Source organism: Ailuropoda melanoleuca, chromosome 16 (assembly GCF_002007445.2).
Source record: "Ailuropoda melanoleuca isolate Jingjing chromosome 16, ASM200744v2, whole genome shotgun sequence".
In the NCBI taxonomy this organism is placed as follows: Eukaryota; Metazoa; Chordata; class Mammalia; order Carnivora; family Ursidae; genus Ailuropoda; species Ailuropoda melanoleuca.
Genome location: NC_048233.1, coordinates 85,369,892 through 85,385,448, shown reverse-complemented (window position 1 = coordinate 85,385,448; position 15,557 = coordinate 85,369,892). Strand labels below are relative to the sequence as shown.

The window sequence follows — 15,557 nt, the reverse complement described above, 5'->3', positions numbered from 1 at the left end:
CTCCCTAAACTCTGAACTTTGTCTTCTCAACTCAGAGAGATCCACTAGATACTTGTTGGGTATCCCCTCCCTATGAACTTCTCTCTAGGTAGTACAGTGGTGTAACACAGGGTTTATTTGTTTCTCCTCTCTCTAGACCCATTGTCCTATACTATCTGTTGTTTATATAATTTGTCCATTTTCTTTTAATTGTTCAAGGTAGGAGGTTGAATCCAGTCCCTGATATTTGTTCATGGCTGGAAGTAGAATTTCTGAAATTGACATAATCTCATGGACATTGATACCTTCTTTGCTATCTGGATCAACAAAAGATACCCGGCTCATCTTGTACATTTTTTTTTTAAGGATTTTATTTATTTATTTGAGAAAGAGCCTGAGTGGGGAGGGGGAAGGGGGAGGGCAAGAGGGGACAGAGAAGCAGACTCCCCATTGGGCAGAGAGCCTGATGAAGGGCTTGATCCCAGGACCCTGGGATCATGACCTAAGCCAAAGGCAGATGCTTAACTAACTGAGCCATCCAGGCACCCCTCATCTTATACATTTCTACTTTAGGCCTGCAAACAGTCATTCCTCCTTTTTAGTGAGCAATGACATTTAGAGAACACATTCTGGGTACTAGGAGTGCTCATTGTTCCTACATTTGTATGTTTAGCAGACAAAGCTAAGAAATACATAATTTCAGAAAAGTCAGAAAACTTGGAGGTACACACTGTTATCTTCGATTCCACTTTAAGATTACTTAAAAATATTTTTTAATTTCAAAATAAAAATATTTCTTTGAATTTATACTCCTATATCTGCTATCTTATGCTAAAAATTTTGGTTCCCACCAATGTTAACATAATTATTTGTTTTATAATAAGTACGTATACAATTTCAGTATAAAACCAATGTTATAACTAAGAATCAAGACCACTAAATGAATTTCAAGAGTGCTTTACAGTTCACGTCATCCTTAGAGTATATCCCACCAATAATGTATGTCAAAACACTATGTTCTAAAGTTAGTTGAATTAATTCTTCTTACTGTATGAATTATGACATTAATCTATATAGGTAAGTTCATTATCTTTTATATTGAGAAATACTTTTACTGGCTATGGGATTCTAGCTTGATTTTTTAGTTTCAGGACATTAACACTATTATACTACTATATTCTGTAGGTATGGGGAAGTCAGCTGTCAATTTGTTTCTCTTTTGAAGAAAATCCATCTTCCTTAGCTGATTTTTCTCCTTGTTTTTGATTTTCTACAGGTATAGATATCTTTTTGGTTATCCTGCTTGATTATTGAGCTCTGAAATCTGTTTTAGTTGCTTCAGACATTAATTCTTCAAAGACTGTTTCTGCCCCATTCTCTCTCTTCTCCTTTAGGACATTAAATGGTCTCACTGTTTCCTCTCACCTGTTAACCTCTCTTTTCTATTTTCCATACTTTTGTCTCTCTTTGCTTTATTTTACCAAGTTTTTGCTATCCTCATCTTTTACTTCACAAATTTACTTATGCTGTATCTAATCTGTTGTTAAACCTGCCTATTTAATTTCAATATTGGTCATTGTATTTTTTGGTTCTACAATTTCTGCTTGGTTCTTTAAAAAATTATGTCACATTTTATAGTTTACTAGTTCCCTGACATGATTTTTAAGCTTGGCTTTCAATTTCTTAAGCATAGTAAACATAATGTCTATTTTTAAAATCAATGTCTGATATTACCAATATCTGGAGTCCCAGTGGGTGCTTCTGTTGCTTTTGTTTTTGCTAGCTCTTGTTCATGTTACCTTGTCTACTCTTTTACCAAGCTGTGAGGGTGGGAGGGTGTGGGGGTGTGTATGACAGAGAGAGAGAGAGAGAGAGAGAGAAATGTGCACATGAGCTGGACATTTTTTGAAAGTATTTGTTAAATAATTTGAAGCGCAGATGTGGTTATCTATCTACCTAGAAAGAATTTTTGTTTGCTTCTACAAGGCATCTGGGAGAATTAGAAATCTAGAATCATCTTAATACATTTTGAAAGTTTAAGATTTTCTAGCCTTCCCAGATGACCCAAAAAATATATGAATTCATGTGAAGGACGGTTTATTTCAGGTTCACCTTACTCCTTAAAGTGTATCCTTTTAGTTATCCCTGCCCAAAACAAGAGGTGCTTTTAACAGCACCCCAGCTCAGCAGGCCCTAAACTCTTTGGCCTTCTTGTCCTACTCAGCAGTGCTTCTTAGCCTCTCAACTGCTTGTTCTAATTTGCAAATAACCTCAGGGCAAAAGCAGCCCCCAATGTTGGGCTCAAGCTTTCTGTAATTCCTGTTTTCTCCTATGTTGGCCCAGAAATTCCTCCTTATTCACTAGCTCTTGGATTCTTTTATGATGTTTTAATATTTCATCCTCAATGGGAGGGTGGGTCTAAATCACCTAGTTTGCCATTTTCAGAAACTGACGTCCTACCAGAGTTTTCTGTTAGCTCTCTTTCTCTTCACTAAAACATCACCTCTCTAGAGTCTTCGTTGACTATAATATTTAAAATAACTTCCCTATCATTATCTCTTTACCTGCTTTATTTTATCTTTACTGTACTTATCACTACCTGACATCTATTTATTAAAATGTGCCACTAAATGTAAACTTCAAGAGGATAAAAAATGTGCCTTATTCCCTCTGGGGAATGGGATGAGGAGGAAGGAGAAACTTTTATATTTTACTTTATACTCTTCGATATGACCTAGATATTAAGATTTTAAAATCCAAATGTCCATGCATAGTCTTTATCACCATCCCGCTCCTTCCTCCTCCCTAATGATATTTTCAGCTGACATTTATTCCATGACCTTGGCCTTCTGTTCTTATTCTTTATACTCTACTATAACTACATTTACTCTTATAGCTTCAATCATGTAACAATAATGCCTATATTTACTGAACACTTATTATATATGTCAGGCAGTATGCTAGGAGCTTCACACAGGTTAGTATATAATCAATCCTAAAACAAACAAACAAATCCCAAAAGAACAGCTATAATAACAACAAACCTTTGCAAGGGGAAATAAATCTATGAAGTATTATTATCTGTTTTAAAGCTGATAAAATAAAAGCTTAGGCTGGTTAAGTAAACTGTATAAAGTCACAGCCAATTAGTGGTGAATCCAGCATTTACACTCTTGTGCCATGCTCTAACCACAGCACTATGCTATATTAAATCTATGGGGGAAATGTTGAGGCTCTAAAATTCATCTCTAAATCTGATCACTTCCAATTTACAGACCAAAATTTCTATGTACCTGATTGCCATTTTCAAGGGACGTCCTGTGGAATCATAAACTTAACATGTTTAAAGCTAAGCTAATCTTCTTTACCTTCCAAATCTGCCATTTATGATCTGCATCTAATTGACAGTATCACTATTCTATCAGCCGTCTATGGAAATGTTTTTAAACAGCTTACTGAGTTTTAAACATATCACATAACATACAACTTACCCATTTAAAGTGCACAGTTAAATAGGCTGTAGTATATTCAGAAAGTTGTACAACCATCACCACCATCAATTTTAGAACATTTTTATCACCCCCCAAAAATCCCCCTCCATCCACTTTCTGTCTCTATAGATTTGCCTCTTTTAGATGTAGAAATCTTGACATCAACTTTGGCCATTCCCTGCCCCTAATCTCTCCTTACCCTGACGATGAATTGGTTGCCTCATTATGTTCATTCCTTCGAATGTAAGTTTCTCTTTCCATGCTCATCACACTTTTAACTCAGACAAGCATTATCTCTTGCCCAGGTCACTTACTTATTTACTTAGTGATTACTGACTTCTCTCTCCTACCCCACTGTATAATGCTGCCTGAGTCTCCTAAAACATCCAATGGTTTCCCACTATAAAGAGAATGAAGTTCACACTCCTCTAAGTGTGGCACAAGAGCCATGTTCAACTACAACTACCTTCCCAGCCTCACTCTCCCGCTTGTGCCATTCATTCCATGCTTCAGTCATACTAAATTACATGAAAAGCATATGGCACATGTGGCACATTTTATAGTTTTCAGTTTTTTGGAAAAATTCTCAAGCTTGGCTTTCATACTGGATTTTTGTTTTTATACGAATCATACTGGCTTCTAGGCACAGAGTTTATATGCTGAGGCTTTTCTAGAATTGAGATATAAAAATTCATTTTTCGGGACACCAGGGTGGCTCAGTCAATTAAGTGTCCAACTCTTGATTTCAGTGCAGGTCATGATCTCAGGGTCATGGGACTGAGTCCCACATCAGGCTCTACGCTCAGCTCAGAGTCTGCTTGTCTCTCTCCCTCTGCTCCTCCCCCCACTCACTATCTCTCTCTTTCTCTCTAAAATAAACAAATAAAATCTTTAAAAAATTCATTTTTCAAGACAATGAAAATGAAGATTTTGATGAACTCTATCATCAAAAGGATATGGAAACCGAAGAAATCCTATTCAGCTGGTTGGAAAAGACCTTTGGGCAGGGACACAGAGCAGCAGCTGGAGTCAGTATCAGCTCTCCCAACAAGCCCATGTCAGCCATGTCATCAGGGATGAAAAGCATTACTGGATGTCCTAGCACAGGATGGATTCTGCTGCAGAGTAATTCAGCTGTACCAAATTTTGGTCTACTGTCAAAAAACAGGTAAGACAAATTTAGCTTTTTTTTGGTTCTTGAATTATTTTTTCATTTCTTTTCTTTTTTTAAAGTAGGCTCCACGATGGGGTGCCTGGCTGTCTCAGTCAGTAGATTGTGCAACTCTTGATCTTGGGGTTGTTTGAGCCCCACACTGGGTGTAGAGATTACATTAAATAAATAAATAAATAAATAAATAAATAAATAAATAAATAAATAAATTAAATTAAATTAAATAAATAAAATAAAATAAAATAAAATAAAATAAAATAAAATAAATAAAGTAGGCTCCACACCCAACGAACATTTTCCTCTCTCTTTAAACTGGTCAGGTCATCCAGGATGATATGACCAAAACACTGGCTCAGAGGCTTAAACTTTTTCAGTAAATCTGGGATAATGAGCAGTCTACCTGTAAAGACTGTATGATAGCAGAGGACTACTAAAGAAAGATAAGGGGTGGGGGCTTTGTTTCCTGCACATATTAAAGAATAAAAAAATCTAATCTGAAGTGTAATTCTGACTAAGAATGGAAAAACAGGGGCGCCTGGATGGCTGGTTAAGCGTCTGCCTTCCGTTCGGGTCACCGGTGTCCTGGGATCAAGCCCTTGCATCAGGCTCCCTGCTCAGCGGAGAGCCTGCTTCTCCCTTTCCCTCTGCTACTCCCCCTGCTTGTGCTCACTCTCTCCCTTATATGTCAAATGAATGAATAAAATCTTAAAAAAAAAAAAAAAAGGAAAAAAAACAGACCCAAAAAGCCATGGCAGTCTCTTTAAACCTTAATTAAGATCCTGTGACTAACAGTGCTGTTTCAGGGCATATAAATGGAGTCGAAAACTACTGAATAAAGAATAAATGACTTGGACTTAATAAATAAATTAGTTTTTTTCTTGTTATAGTACATGTTCACTTTGGATTCTGTTGTAGGTGGACAGCATAGGAAGGCAAGGCAGAGGGTTCTATTCCATTTATTTACCATCTTCTCCACGGATTTTTTTTGTAGAAGAAGGTGGAGGTAGAGAGAGAGAGATGATTTCCAAACGTACGCAAAATGCTGATGCACAAAAAATAACATATGAAGAATTCCTTTGTATTCATAGCATCTTTCTAGCCAAGAGTTCAAGTAACCATCTGAAGTCATTCCTCTCTTCTCATACGTAAATAAGACTGAAATTAGCAGGGTTTGTTTTGTTTCATTTACAGATGGGAAAGAGAAGGGACATGTCCTTGGGTCAATCAAAATACATTCAAGGAGCCAGAAATAAAAAGTGTTTTCAATATAAATAGCTTCAAAGTTTTACTTCCACTTTTCTGACAGAGAATCTGACACCTGGCACTAAGAAATGACAAATGAGACTACTTTCAATTTCTACCCACATTCAAACTCATAACAGGAGATTAAAACATGGAGAGGGACCACAATCCTTTTACCCTTCACCTCACATAATGCTGATAGCTTATAACAAGAGCAATTCCATTTGACAGGTTCAAAGTGGGTTCATTCTTTGTCCTGCAAAGCAAAGAAAAACTAAGCCATATTTCAGATATTCTAAAACCAATTTTTACCTGATACAAATTTTGGCCCATGACTACCACCACCTCCCAAAGATTACTAGAATTCAATAACCAATTAACCAAGGGAAAATGGCAACTTTTAAGATCACCCACTCTAGTGAGAGGAAAAGATGTGAAATGTTTAGAGGAATCTACTTGTTCATTAAAAGCTAACATAAAAATAAAAATAAATTGGGAAATAAATTGATTCAATCTGAAAAAAAATAAAAGCTAACATAGAATAAGAAAATGTGGGAATCTCAGAAAATTAGTTTCAGGGTGACTTTGGGTCAAGAAGTCAAACTGTAGGGCAACTGGGTGGCATAGTTGGTTGAGTAACCAACTCTTGACTTCAGCTCGGGTCATGATCTCAGGGTCATGAGATCAAGCCTCTCCTGGAGCCCTGTGTGAGGCTCTGTACTCAGCATGGAGTCTGTTTGGGTTTCTCTCTCCCTGTGCCCCTCTTCGCCCTGCACAGGTTCACGAGCTCTCTCTCTCCCTCTAAAATAAATAAACAAATCTTAAAAAAAAAAAAGGGGTCAAAATGTGAAGCGACTAGAAACAGGACAATAATGACTGAGAAAAACTATAAAGCCACAGCCTAAACATAAGCCATAGATTTAAGGACTTACCCAAAGATTTCCATGGAAAGGACTCCATTCACCTTTACACTGAAATTAAATTTAATCTGCAAAGTAAATGGGGTATGAGATTTAACATGAACCAGGACAGAGATTAAAAACTTCCATACTTAATTCCCGAAGGGGAAGATATTCTTTATAACTCCTATTTTCACTTGTACTTTCCCTAAACATAATATAATTAACACAATTAACATTTATCTGTGCTCAAATTCTGCACCTTAAATATATTGAGTCCTACACTTCAAATCCAAGTGGCCATAGATTATCAGTAAATCCTACCCTTTATTCTCTGTTCTTCTCCCAATGTTATCTCTTCTCCCCCTTAAAGGAACTATCAATTTTTCTATTCTTTCCATTGTTTTTGTACATAGAACATTCCAGGCTTTTTCCTTTCCTTTTTCTTCCCCTGCCCCATCTGACTTTTGTCCTGCCTCAAATTTACTTCACTGTTCTAATTATTTCCAACCTTTGACCTACATTTTTCTTTCTATGCAACATAATGGGTAATAGAGGACTCTAGAGCCAGACGCCTGAATTCAAATGCTGGCTCTGCAAGTTACTTGACCTCCGTACCATAGTTTTCTCAGCTATAAAATGGGAATGATGATGATAAAACCTACTTCACAAGGGCTGTTGAATGGGGTGAGTGAGTGTGTGGAAAGTACTCAGAATAGTGACTGGCATAATAAGCACTGAACTCTGCTGAAGACAGAAAAAGTAGAAAGTCAGCAAGAGAAAAAAAGGAGAAGTTATAAAGCATACTTAATGGTATGCATCCCTATAAACATACCTAACTATAGCTAATAATAAAAATTATCGCTCTCCAAAGTTTGAAGTACTTTATCAAAATTTCCTGATTTGCTCTTCTAGTCTCTTCGGAAAAGGAGATCGTCATCAAGGTTTATTATCCAGATTTAATAGAAAAATGAAGCACAGAGGAGGAAAAAAATGTATCTAAACTGATACAATAAAACAGTAAGGAAGTAAAAACAAGAACCCAAAGAAAGCTCTATATCCAAGGGCTCTCAGCTATGTCACATGACCAACATCAACACTGCGTTAGGGACAAAGAAATCAAATCACTTCAATATTAAAAGTTGTAATCATTATCATGAAAAGAAAGAGGACCAACCATATCCTCTTATGTCCTACAGAGTAGAGGTCTCCTGAAAACATACGACAAGAGAAGCATCACCATGCAAAAGAACAGCTTACCTTAGGGTGTACCATGACAATTTTATGCAAAAAATTCTTTATCACCAGGGTATCTGTCATCAAAGTTCTGGGCTTTTCATCAACCTGTAACAACACAACAAAAACATTCACCACATACACAAACTCAGGAGCACAAATGAACTGAATTATGGTATTTCTTGGGGCACCTGGGTGGTGTGCTCAGTTGAGCATTTGACGTTTGGTTTCAGCTCAGGTCATGGTCTCAGGGTGGTGAGATTGAGCCCCATGTCGGGCTCCAATGCAGAGTCTACTTAAGATTCTCTCTCCCTCTCCCTCTACCCCTCCCTGCCTCTCTAAAATAAATAAATAAATCATCAAATAAATAAATCTTTAAATGAATGAATGAATAAATGAATGAATGAATGAATAAATAAATAAAGGTATTTCTTCCTATAAAGGTAACTTGCCCCTCAGAAAGCTTTTTAGACATCCAAGCGGAAACACCTTTAGGTCTAAGAATTGGACACAAAAGGCAATCTAATAGCTATCATTTCTTGGGTTAAACTATTTCATGGAACTTCAGGAGACACATGAACAAAGATCAGAGTAAAATCCACAATTTCAGAACCACCTTTTGGAACAAATTTAAAAGTAATTCAGACTGGAACTAAGAGTAACTCTGTCTTAGCTCTACCATCCTGATGTGAGTTGATCTGTATTAACAATGAAGTCAGAGGAGCAGACACTAAAAGAACTATTTTTCAACATCAATCCATTTATCTAAACATTTATTTTTTTAGGAAAAGCTATAAAACAAAAAGCTCACAAGTCAGAAGACCTAAGTTCTAGTACTGGCTCTATAAAAGTTACTTAAGTAACCATGAAAAAAACCCACTTAATTGCTCTGAATTTTATTTGCTAATCTGTAAAACAGGGATGAAAGTTACCACTCTAGGGGCACCTGGGTGGCTAGTCGGTTAAGCATCTGTTTTCAGCTCAGGTCATGATCTCGGGGTCCTGGGATTGAGCCCCACGTTGGGCTCCCTGATTAGCAGGGAGTCTGCTTCTCCCCCTTCCTCTGTGTCTCCCCATCGCTTGTGCTCTCTCTCTCCAATAAATAATCTTTAAAAGAAAAGCTTACCCGTTTCACCTCACAGAACTGTTTTAAGGATCAATAATCTTTAAGTATATAATATACATAGCAACAACAGTAGATATCATTTGTTGAATGCCTACTATGTAGTAAGCATTGTGGAGATGCTATATCTACATTACCTCACAACAATCCTGAAGGCAGATACTACTACGCTTTCTTTGTAGATTTTTTTTTTAAATGGAGACTCAGAGAAGTTAAGCAACTTCCCTAAGGTTACCCAGCTGTTCAGTGATAGAGCCAGAATCTGACCCTAAGTCTGTCTAATACCAATTGTCCATGTTCTTTCCAATATACCCAGATACCTCCCTACAAATATAATAAAATTTACGATTTAATGAGGGCTTTCTCCGTTCCAGGAATGGAGCTAAAGTATCTTACTTATATTACCTCACTTACCCCTCACGAAAGCCCTATTAGGTACATATAACCCACATTTTATGGATGAAAAACAATGGGTCTTAAAGAGGTCAAATAATTTTCTCAAGGTTACCCAATCTGGCTCCAAAGCTTTAGTATTAAACATTTTCCTATAATGACTCACTATATTTAATACAGTGTTCCTAAACCAAACTTAGAAGGAGTCTTTTAGAAAATGCAGAGTCTAGAAAAATGAGAAGAAATAGAGTAAAAAATCAGTAAGTTCTTACTGGTGACTCAGAGAATACAGAGCCATGTAGTAGGTACATATTAAAGAAAAAAATGGTCCTAGACTGCAACATATCGTAACACAATGAGGAAGAAACAGAAAGAACAAATTACTATAATACTTTTTGTAAGTATACTGAAAATGAGATCAAGAAGTATGCAATGACTGGTGAAAATTAGAAAGATTTTTATAGAATCATTACAAAAAATTATCAGAAAAGTGGATGGGAATTATTAGAAAATTCTGGCAACAGATCTAGGATTATTCATGCATGTAAATAGTAGTGATTAAATAGTAACTGCAGCATACACATCACAGTCTCATCCTTCGTTTAAAAAATTTTACTATAGGGGCGCCTGGGTGGCTCAGTCGGTTAAGGGTCCAACTCCTGATCTCAGCTCAGGTCTTGATCTCAGGGTCGTGAGCTCAAGCCCTGTGTTGGGCTTCACGCTAGGTGGAGGGCCTACTTAAAAAACAAAAAACAAAACAAAAACTTCAGTATAAAATGTTCAAATAGTAGAAAAGCAATGATCTCTTCAAAGCATTTTCTGTACTTAGCACTTACAAAACAACTTCTTGGAAGAGTTTCAACTCCTGTAGCCTTGGTTATTATAGGGTACATCACAGAAAGGGCTAATTAAATCTAGCAGTACGGCAACCATGTAAGTGAAAATTCTTTGAGCGGCTACCAGAGAGGGGCTACAATTAATAATGATGAGAGCTACCACTTACTGAACACCTGCTACATGCCAAACAGTTTATATCCAAGTAGGAAATATCCCCCATTTTATTTATGAGAATAATGAAACTAAATAAGCTGTTTAATTTGTCCAGGGTCACACATAGCAAGTTAAGTGGCAGAACTGGGATTCAAAACTAGATCTAACTTCAAAGCCCACATTCCACTATTCAATGCTGTGTCTCCAAGAAAGTTCGTTATCTGTGCATATAGCTTTCAGAATCGGATATTATATAATCTATCATCACTTTTATGGAGCCTGACAGGCAATGCTTATGCAAACTACTGAATTACCCACTCAAAACACTTAATTGAGTTTATTATGTAACCTGGGCCTACACATGTAAATAAAACAATCTGAATTTGAAGAGTTCACAGTTAAGTAGAAGAGAAGACAAATAAATAATGTATATGAGAATGTGAAAAGTCCTATGATTTACATATATAAGAAATGCTAAAGAAATACACAAGAAGGACTGGTACCTAATCCAGATTGAGAAGATAAAGTGACCTAATATCACATCAGCAGAGGATAGTCAACATAAAGCAAATAGCTCCTTTTAAAATCTACTCATAAATTACTGAGAGAGAATGAAAATGTGTCTATGTCTACAAAGCCTTTTAGATTTGGGTGTTAGAAACTTAGTACCCTCCGGCACCTGGGTAGCTTAGTCGTTAAGTGTCTGCCTTTGGCTCAGGGCGTGATCCCAGCGTTCTGGGATCAAGCCCTGCATCGGGCTCCTCCGTTGGGAGCCTGCTTCTTCCTCTCCCACTCCCCCTGCTTGTGTTCCCTCTCTCGCTGGCTGTCTCTCTCCCTGTTAAATGAATAAATAAAATCTTAAAAAAAAAAAAAAAACAGTACCCCAGCCTGACATACATATAGAAGCAGTGAATTTACTTAAGTGTTGTTAGGAAAACATAGATGCTGCCAGCCCTGGGCAGGAGAAACCATTACTGAATCATATGTTCTAGCTTTTACCTTAAATACAAATCTAATTATATCACAGATAATATCAGAGCTGTTTTATATTTTCAAACTGAACTTAGGTTGTCATGGGCCCTATATGACTGTCTAGAAGTCAGTCTAAGCCTCTGTCTCTTCCTGTCTCTAGTTAAATAGGCATATAGAGAAATAGAGATAGATAAACATGAAGATATGTTTGTAGAAATGCATGTATACCTCTATCAATTTTATCAATTAGTATTATGGCAAAAATAAATATAAAAATGGAAAAAGCTTTCAAGATCTTGTAAAATCAAATTGTTTTTGGAGGGACATGTTACCCAGCCTAATGGACCCCAAGATTCAGGACTGACTCTGAGCATAAACATAAGACCTTGCATCTCTCCTAAATGAAGTTCTCTTCAGTATTCCCTGGGAATAGCTCTCCTCACATGCCCAAAGCAGTGGATCATTTACTGTAGCTTTTTCATGGATGTCTCCATTCATTAGCTTCTACTATGAACCTTGCTACTTGACTCTTCTCTCCATTTGAAGTATTATGATGAATTTGTTCACTATCTCCCCCTTCCTCTCTTCTCACTCTCTTCATTCAAGTATCTTTTAAATAGCTTCACAGTACCAGAGACAATGAGATGTAATGGAACAACAAATGCTTTCAGGGAACTCTTATTCCTTTTTTTTTTTTTTTTTTTTAAAGATTTTTTATTTATTTATTTGAAGNGAGACAGCCAGCGAGAGAGGGAACACAAGCAGGGGGAGTGGGAGAGGAAGAAGCAGGCTCATAGCGGAGGAGCCTGACGTGGGGCTCGATCCCATAACGCCGGGATCACGCCCTGAGCCGAAGGCAGACGCTCAACCGCTGTGCCACCCAGGCGCCCCAGGGAACTCTTATTCCTGTTCCTCTGAGGTCATACTGCTCTTTGCCACTTCTCCTCTACTGCCAGCTGACTGCAGGCACCGAGCTTACTCACGTTTCCTCAGCACTTTAAGACCTGCCATCAACTGGGCTGACTTCCACATCCAACTTGATAGCCTAAGGAACAACCTAGTCTCACAATTTTCTGACCTCTTCAACTCCAATGACCTTGACATCCACGCATTTCCAGCTACCTATTTCCATGGCCATAGTTTGGAACTGAAATTGAAATGCTTCACTCTTATGTGAAAAGATGCACACCAAAAATGTTAATAGCAGCTACCACGATTAAGTCAAATCATCTGTGTTCTAAATGCTCTCTTTGATTTTCCTGAGGGAAATACTGCTTTTGCAATAAGGAAAAAAAATAAGACAAACTCGATAAGTCTGAAGACAACTTCCTATTCTTTCAAGTTTCTGAACCCCTTATACCCAGAAAATCTGTTTTCAGTCTCAAGACCTCCAGACCTTGGACACTTCCCATTGTGTTAGGTATCCCTCCTCTACGTTATATACCCTACCTCTATCAAGATACAAATTATACCGCATTATAATTATTTGTTTGCTTGTTTATCTTTTCCTTTATCAAGTAACATGTCTTGGGACTTTGTATCTTCAACATCTAGCAAAGTAAGGCCAACTTGAACAAACACAGGTTCCCGACTGAGTGAATAAATATTCAGACCCGATTAAAATGAGTAAAACTCTGGTTCAAATTCTAATTCTGTCACTTAACTTTCATATGACTTGGGTAAGTCAATCAAACTCTCTGAATCTCAGGGTTCTTGTATCTATAAAATGGGGTGATAATCCCTACTCTATCCACTTCACAGAGTTGTCAGGAGGCTTGAATAATACCTATGTTAGTTATAAAAATTGTTTAAACTGGCTAAAACACATGATCTCTGTTTCTAGAACTGCTTTCCTTGGTTCACTGAAATCTGCTTTTTTTTATTGCTACTTGAAATTAATAGTTTCAGAGCTGACTAACCATTAATTGCTCCAGATTGTTTACCCATCGTTCCCCTAAAGAAGATAAGGCACAGCCAGGGATATCTATTGTCGCAATACTGTGCCCATTTCCTTTGAGAAGGAACATATAATTGTCCAAACATGAAGAAAGGCCTCCCAAATGCTTCTTGGGAGAATGTTTAAAGTACTCTAGTTCTGGGGCTCACGAGTGGCTCAGTCAGTTAAGCAACTGCCATTGGCTCAGGTCATGATCTCAGGGTCCTGGGATCAAGCCCCTCACTGGGCTCCCTGCTCATCGGGGAGTCTGCTTCTCCCTCTCCCTCTCCCCACTGCCCTTCCCCACCGCTCATGCTCTCTCTCTTTTTTTTTTTTTTTAAAGATTTTAGTTATTTATTTGACAGAGAGATAGAGAGCACAAGCAGAGGGAGCAGCAGAGGGAGAAGGAGAAGCAGGCTTTGAGCAGGGAGCCTAATGCAGGGCTTGATCCCAGGACCCTGGGATCATGACCTGAGCTGAAGGCAGATGCTTAACCAGCTGAGCCACCCAGGCGGGCCTAAATAAAATCTTAAAAATATATGTATTCTAATTATTTATGTCTCCACAAATTCAAAGAAAAGAAAGATAGGGGATCAGAGAATTATTAAAGGGAATGGAGAACTCAACTGTCACGCTCATAAATCTGAGCTACAAATAAATCAATAAAGATCTTTTAGTCAACCTAAAAAAAATGTATCCAAATAGGATCTGCACTAAGAATCCATTTTTATTTTCTTTTTCAGGAAATCCAAATTCAAATAATGGCTTGTTACAGTGGTTCTCAAATTTATCTGCACATTAGGAGTCATCTGGGATTTTTTTCCACCTGAGATTTCAAAAATATTCCAAAGCCCAGGCCACATCAGTATGGACTGAATTGTCTCCCCCAAAATTCACACATTGAAGCCCTAGCCCCCCATGTGACTGTACTTGGAGATAGAGACTTAAAGACTTAATTAAGGTTAAATGAGGTCATAAACGTGCAGCCCTAATCTGATAGGACAGGTGTCCTTATGAGAAGAGAAAGACATCAGCGAGCTCTCTCTCCACATACAGAGGAAAGGCTGTGTAAGGGAACAGTGGCAAGCCACTTTAAACTTCCAGCTTCCAAAAGTATGAGGAAGTAAGTTTCTATTGTTTAACCACCCAATCCATAGTATTTTTTTTTAAAGGAATTAATCTACATTTTTTTTAAAAGATTTTATTTATTTATTTGACAGAGAGACAGCCAGCGAGAGAGGGAACACAAGCAGGGGGAGTGGGAGAGGAAGAAGCAGGCTCCAAGTGGAGGAGCCCGATGTGGGGCTCGATCCCAGAATGCTGGGATCACGCCCTGAGCCGAAGGCAGAAGACGCCCAACGACTGAGCCACCCAGGCGCCCCCGTAGTATTTTTTTTTTTAATGGCAACCTGAACAAACTAATCCAGGACCCTAGACTAATTAAATCACAACCTCTTGGAGTGGGACACAAATACCAGTATTTTGGAAGCTACCAAGTGTTTTAGCATCTGCACAGAGAAGTTCAGAAACCAATGCCTTATTTCATTTCAACTGGAACTGTGATGGACTTAAGCTTTACTGGATTTGTAGAAAAATAAGAATTAAGACATCAGTAATTTATAGAACCACAATAAAACCTGCCTCAAAAATCATCTGGAAGGGTGTTACCCCTGATATGTCTTGAGAACAGCTGGCTTCCTCTGAGGTCCAATTCAGTTTTGCAGAGAATCCGGGGAGTACAGATTGTATTTCTGTGTGAGAAGAAATGGCAACAAAAAGAAAAAGCAGTTTGGATAAGCACCAGGATTTCTGGAATTGTTTATTAAACTGATGAGCCAAGAAGGCATTTCCCTGATGAAAAGATTATCTGCAAAATTTAAAATATGACTGGAAATGGCTATGCATCAGCAAATTGCTTGAACATTTAGAATTGCTTTATGGGGTTAAGACATTTAATCTCGTGTTTTCAATTTTTCACATTTGCTAAATCAATTTGAATTTTCAGTTAATTTCCACAAGGTCATGTCCAAAGCCAGAAATCTTCAAAGCTGATAGCTCTAGCTTATATTCTTGTATTTTTAAATAAATTAACTCATTATTTAATAAACACAATTCCACACTAAAA

The 15,557-nt window shown here is 37.6% G+C and overlaps 1 protein-coding gene across 1 annotated transcript in view; it reads right to left on the bottom strand.

Moving 5' to 3' along the window:
- Positions 1-15,557, bottom strand: part of C16H11orf80 (chromosome 16 C11orf80 homolog) — a 108,812-nt gene that overhangs the window by 38,821 nt on the left and 54,434 nt on the right. Inside the window, exons 4-8 of the mRNA XM_034644623.1 lie at positions 15,074-15,183; positions 8,043-8,126; positions 6,816-6,871; positions 6,068-6,139; positions 4,429-4,624 (exon numbers count right to left, since the gene is read on the bottom strand). Coding sequence (XP_034500514.1) covers positions 4,429-4,624; positions 6,068-6,139; positions 6,816-6,871; positions 8,043-8,126; positions 15,074-15,183 — 518 coding nt within the window. The remainder of the gene's footprint in view (positions 1-4,428; positions 4,625-6,067; positions 6,140-6,815; positions 6,872-8,042; positions 8,127-15,073; positions 15,184-15,557) is intronic.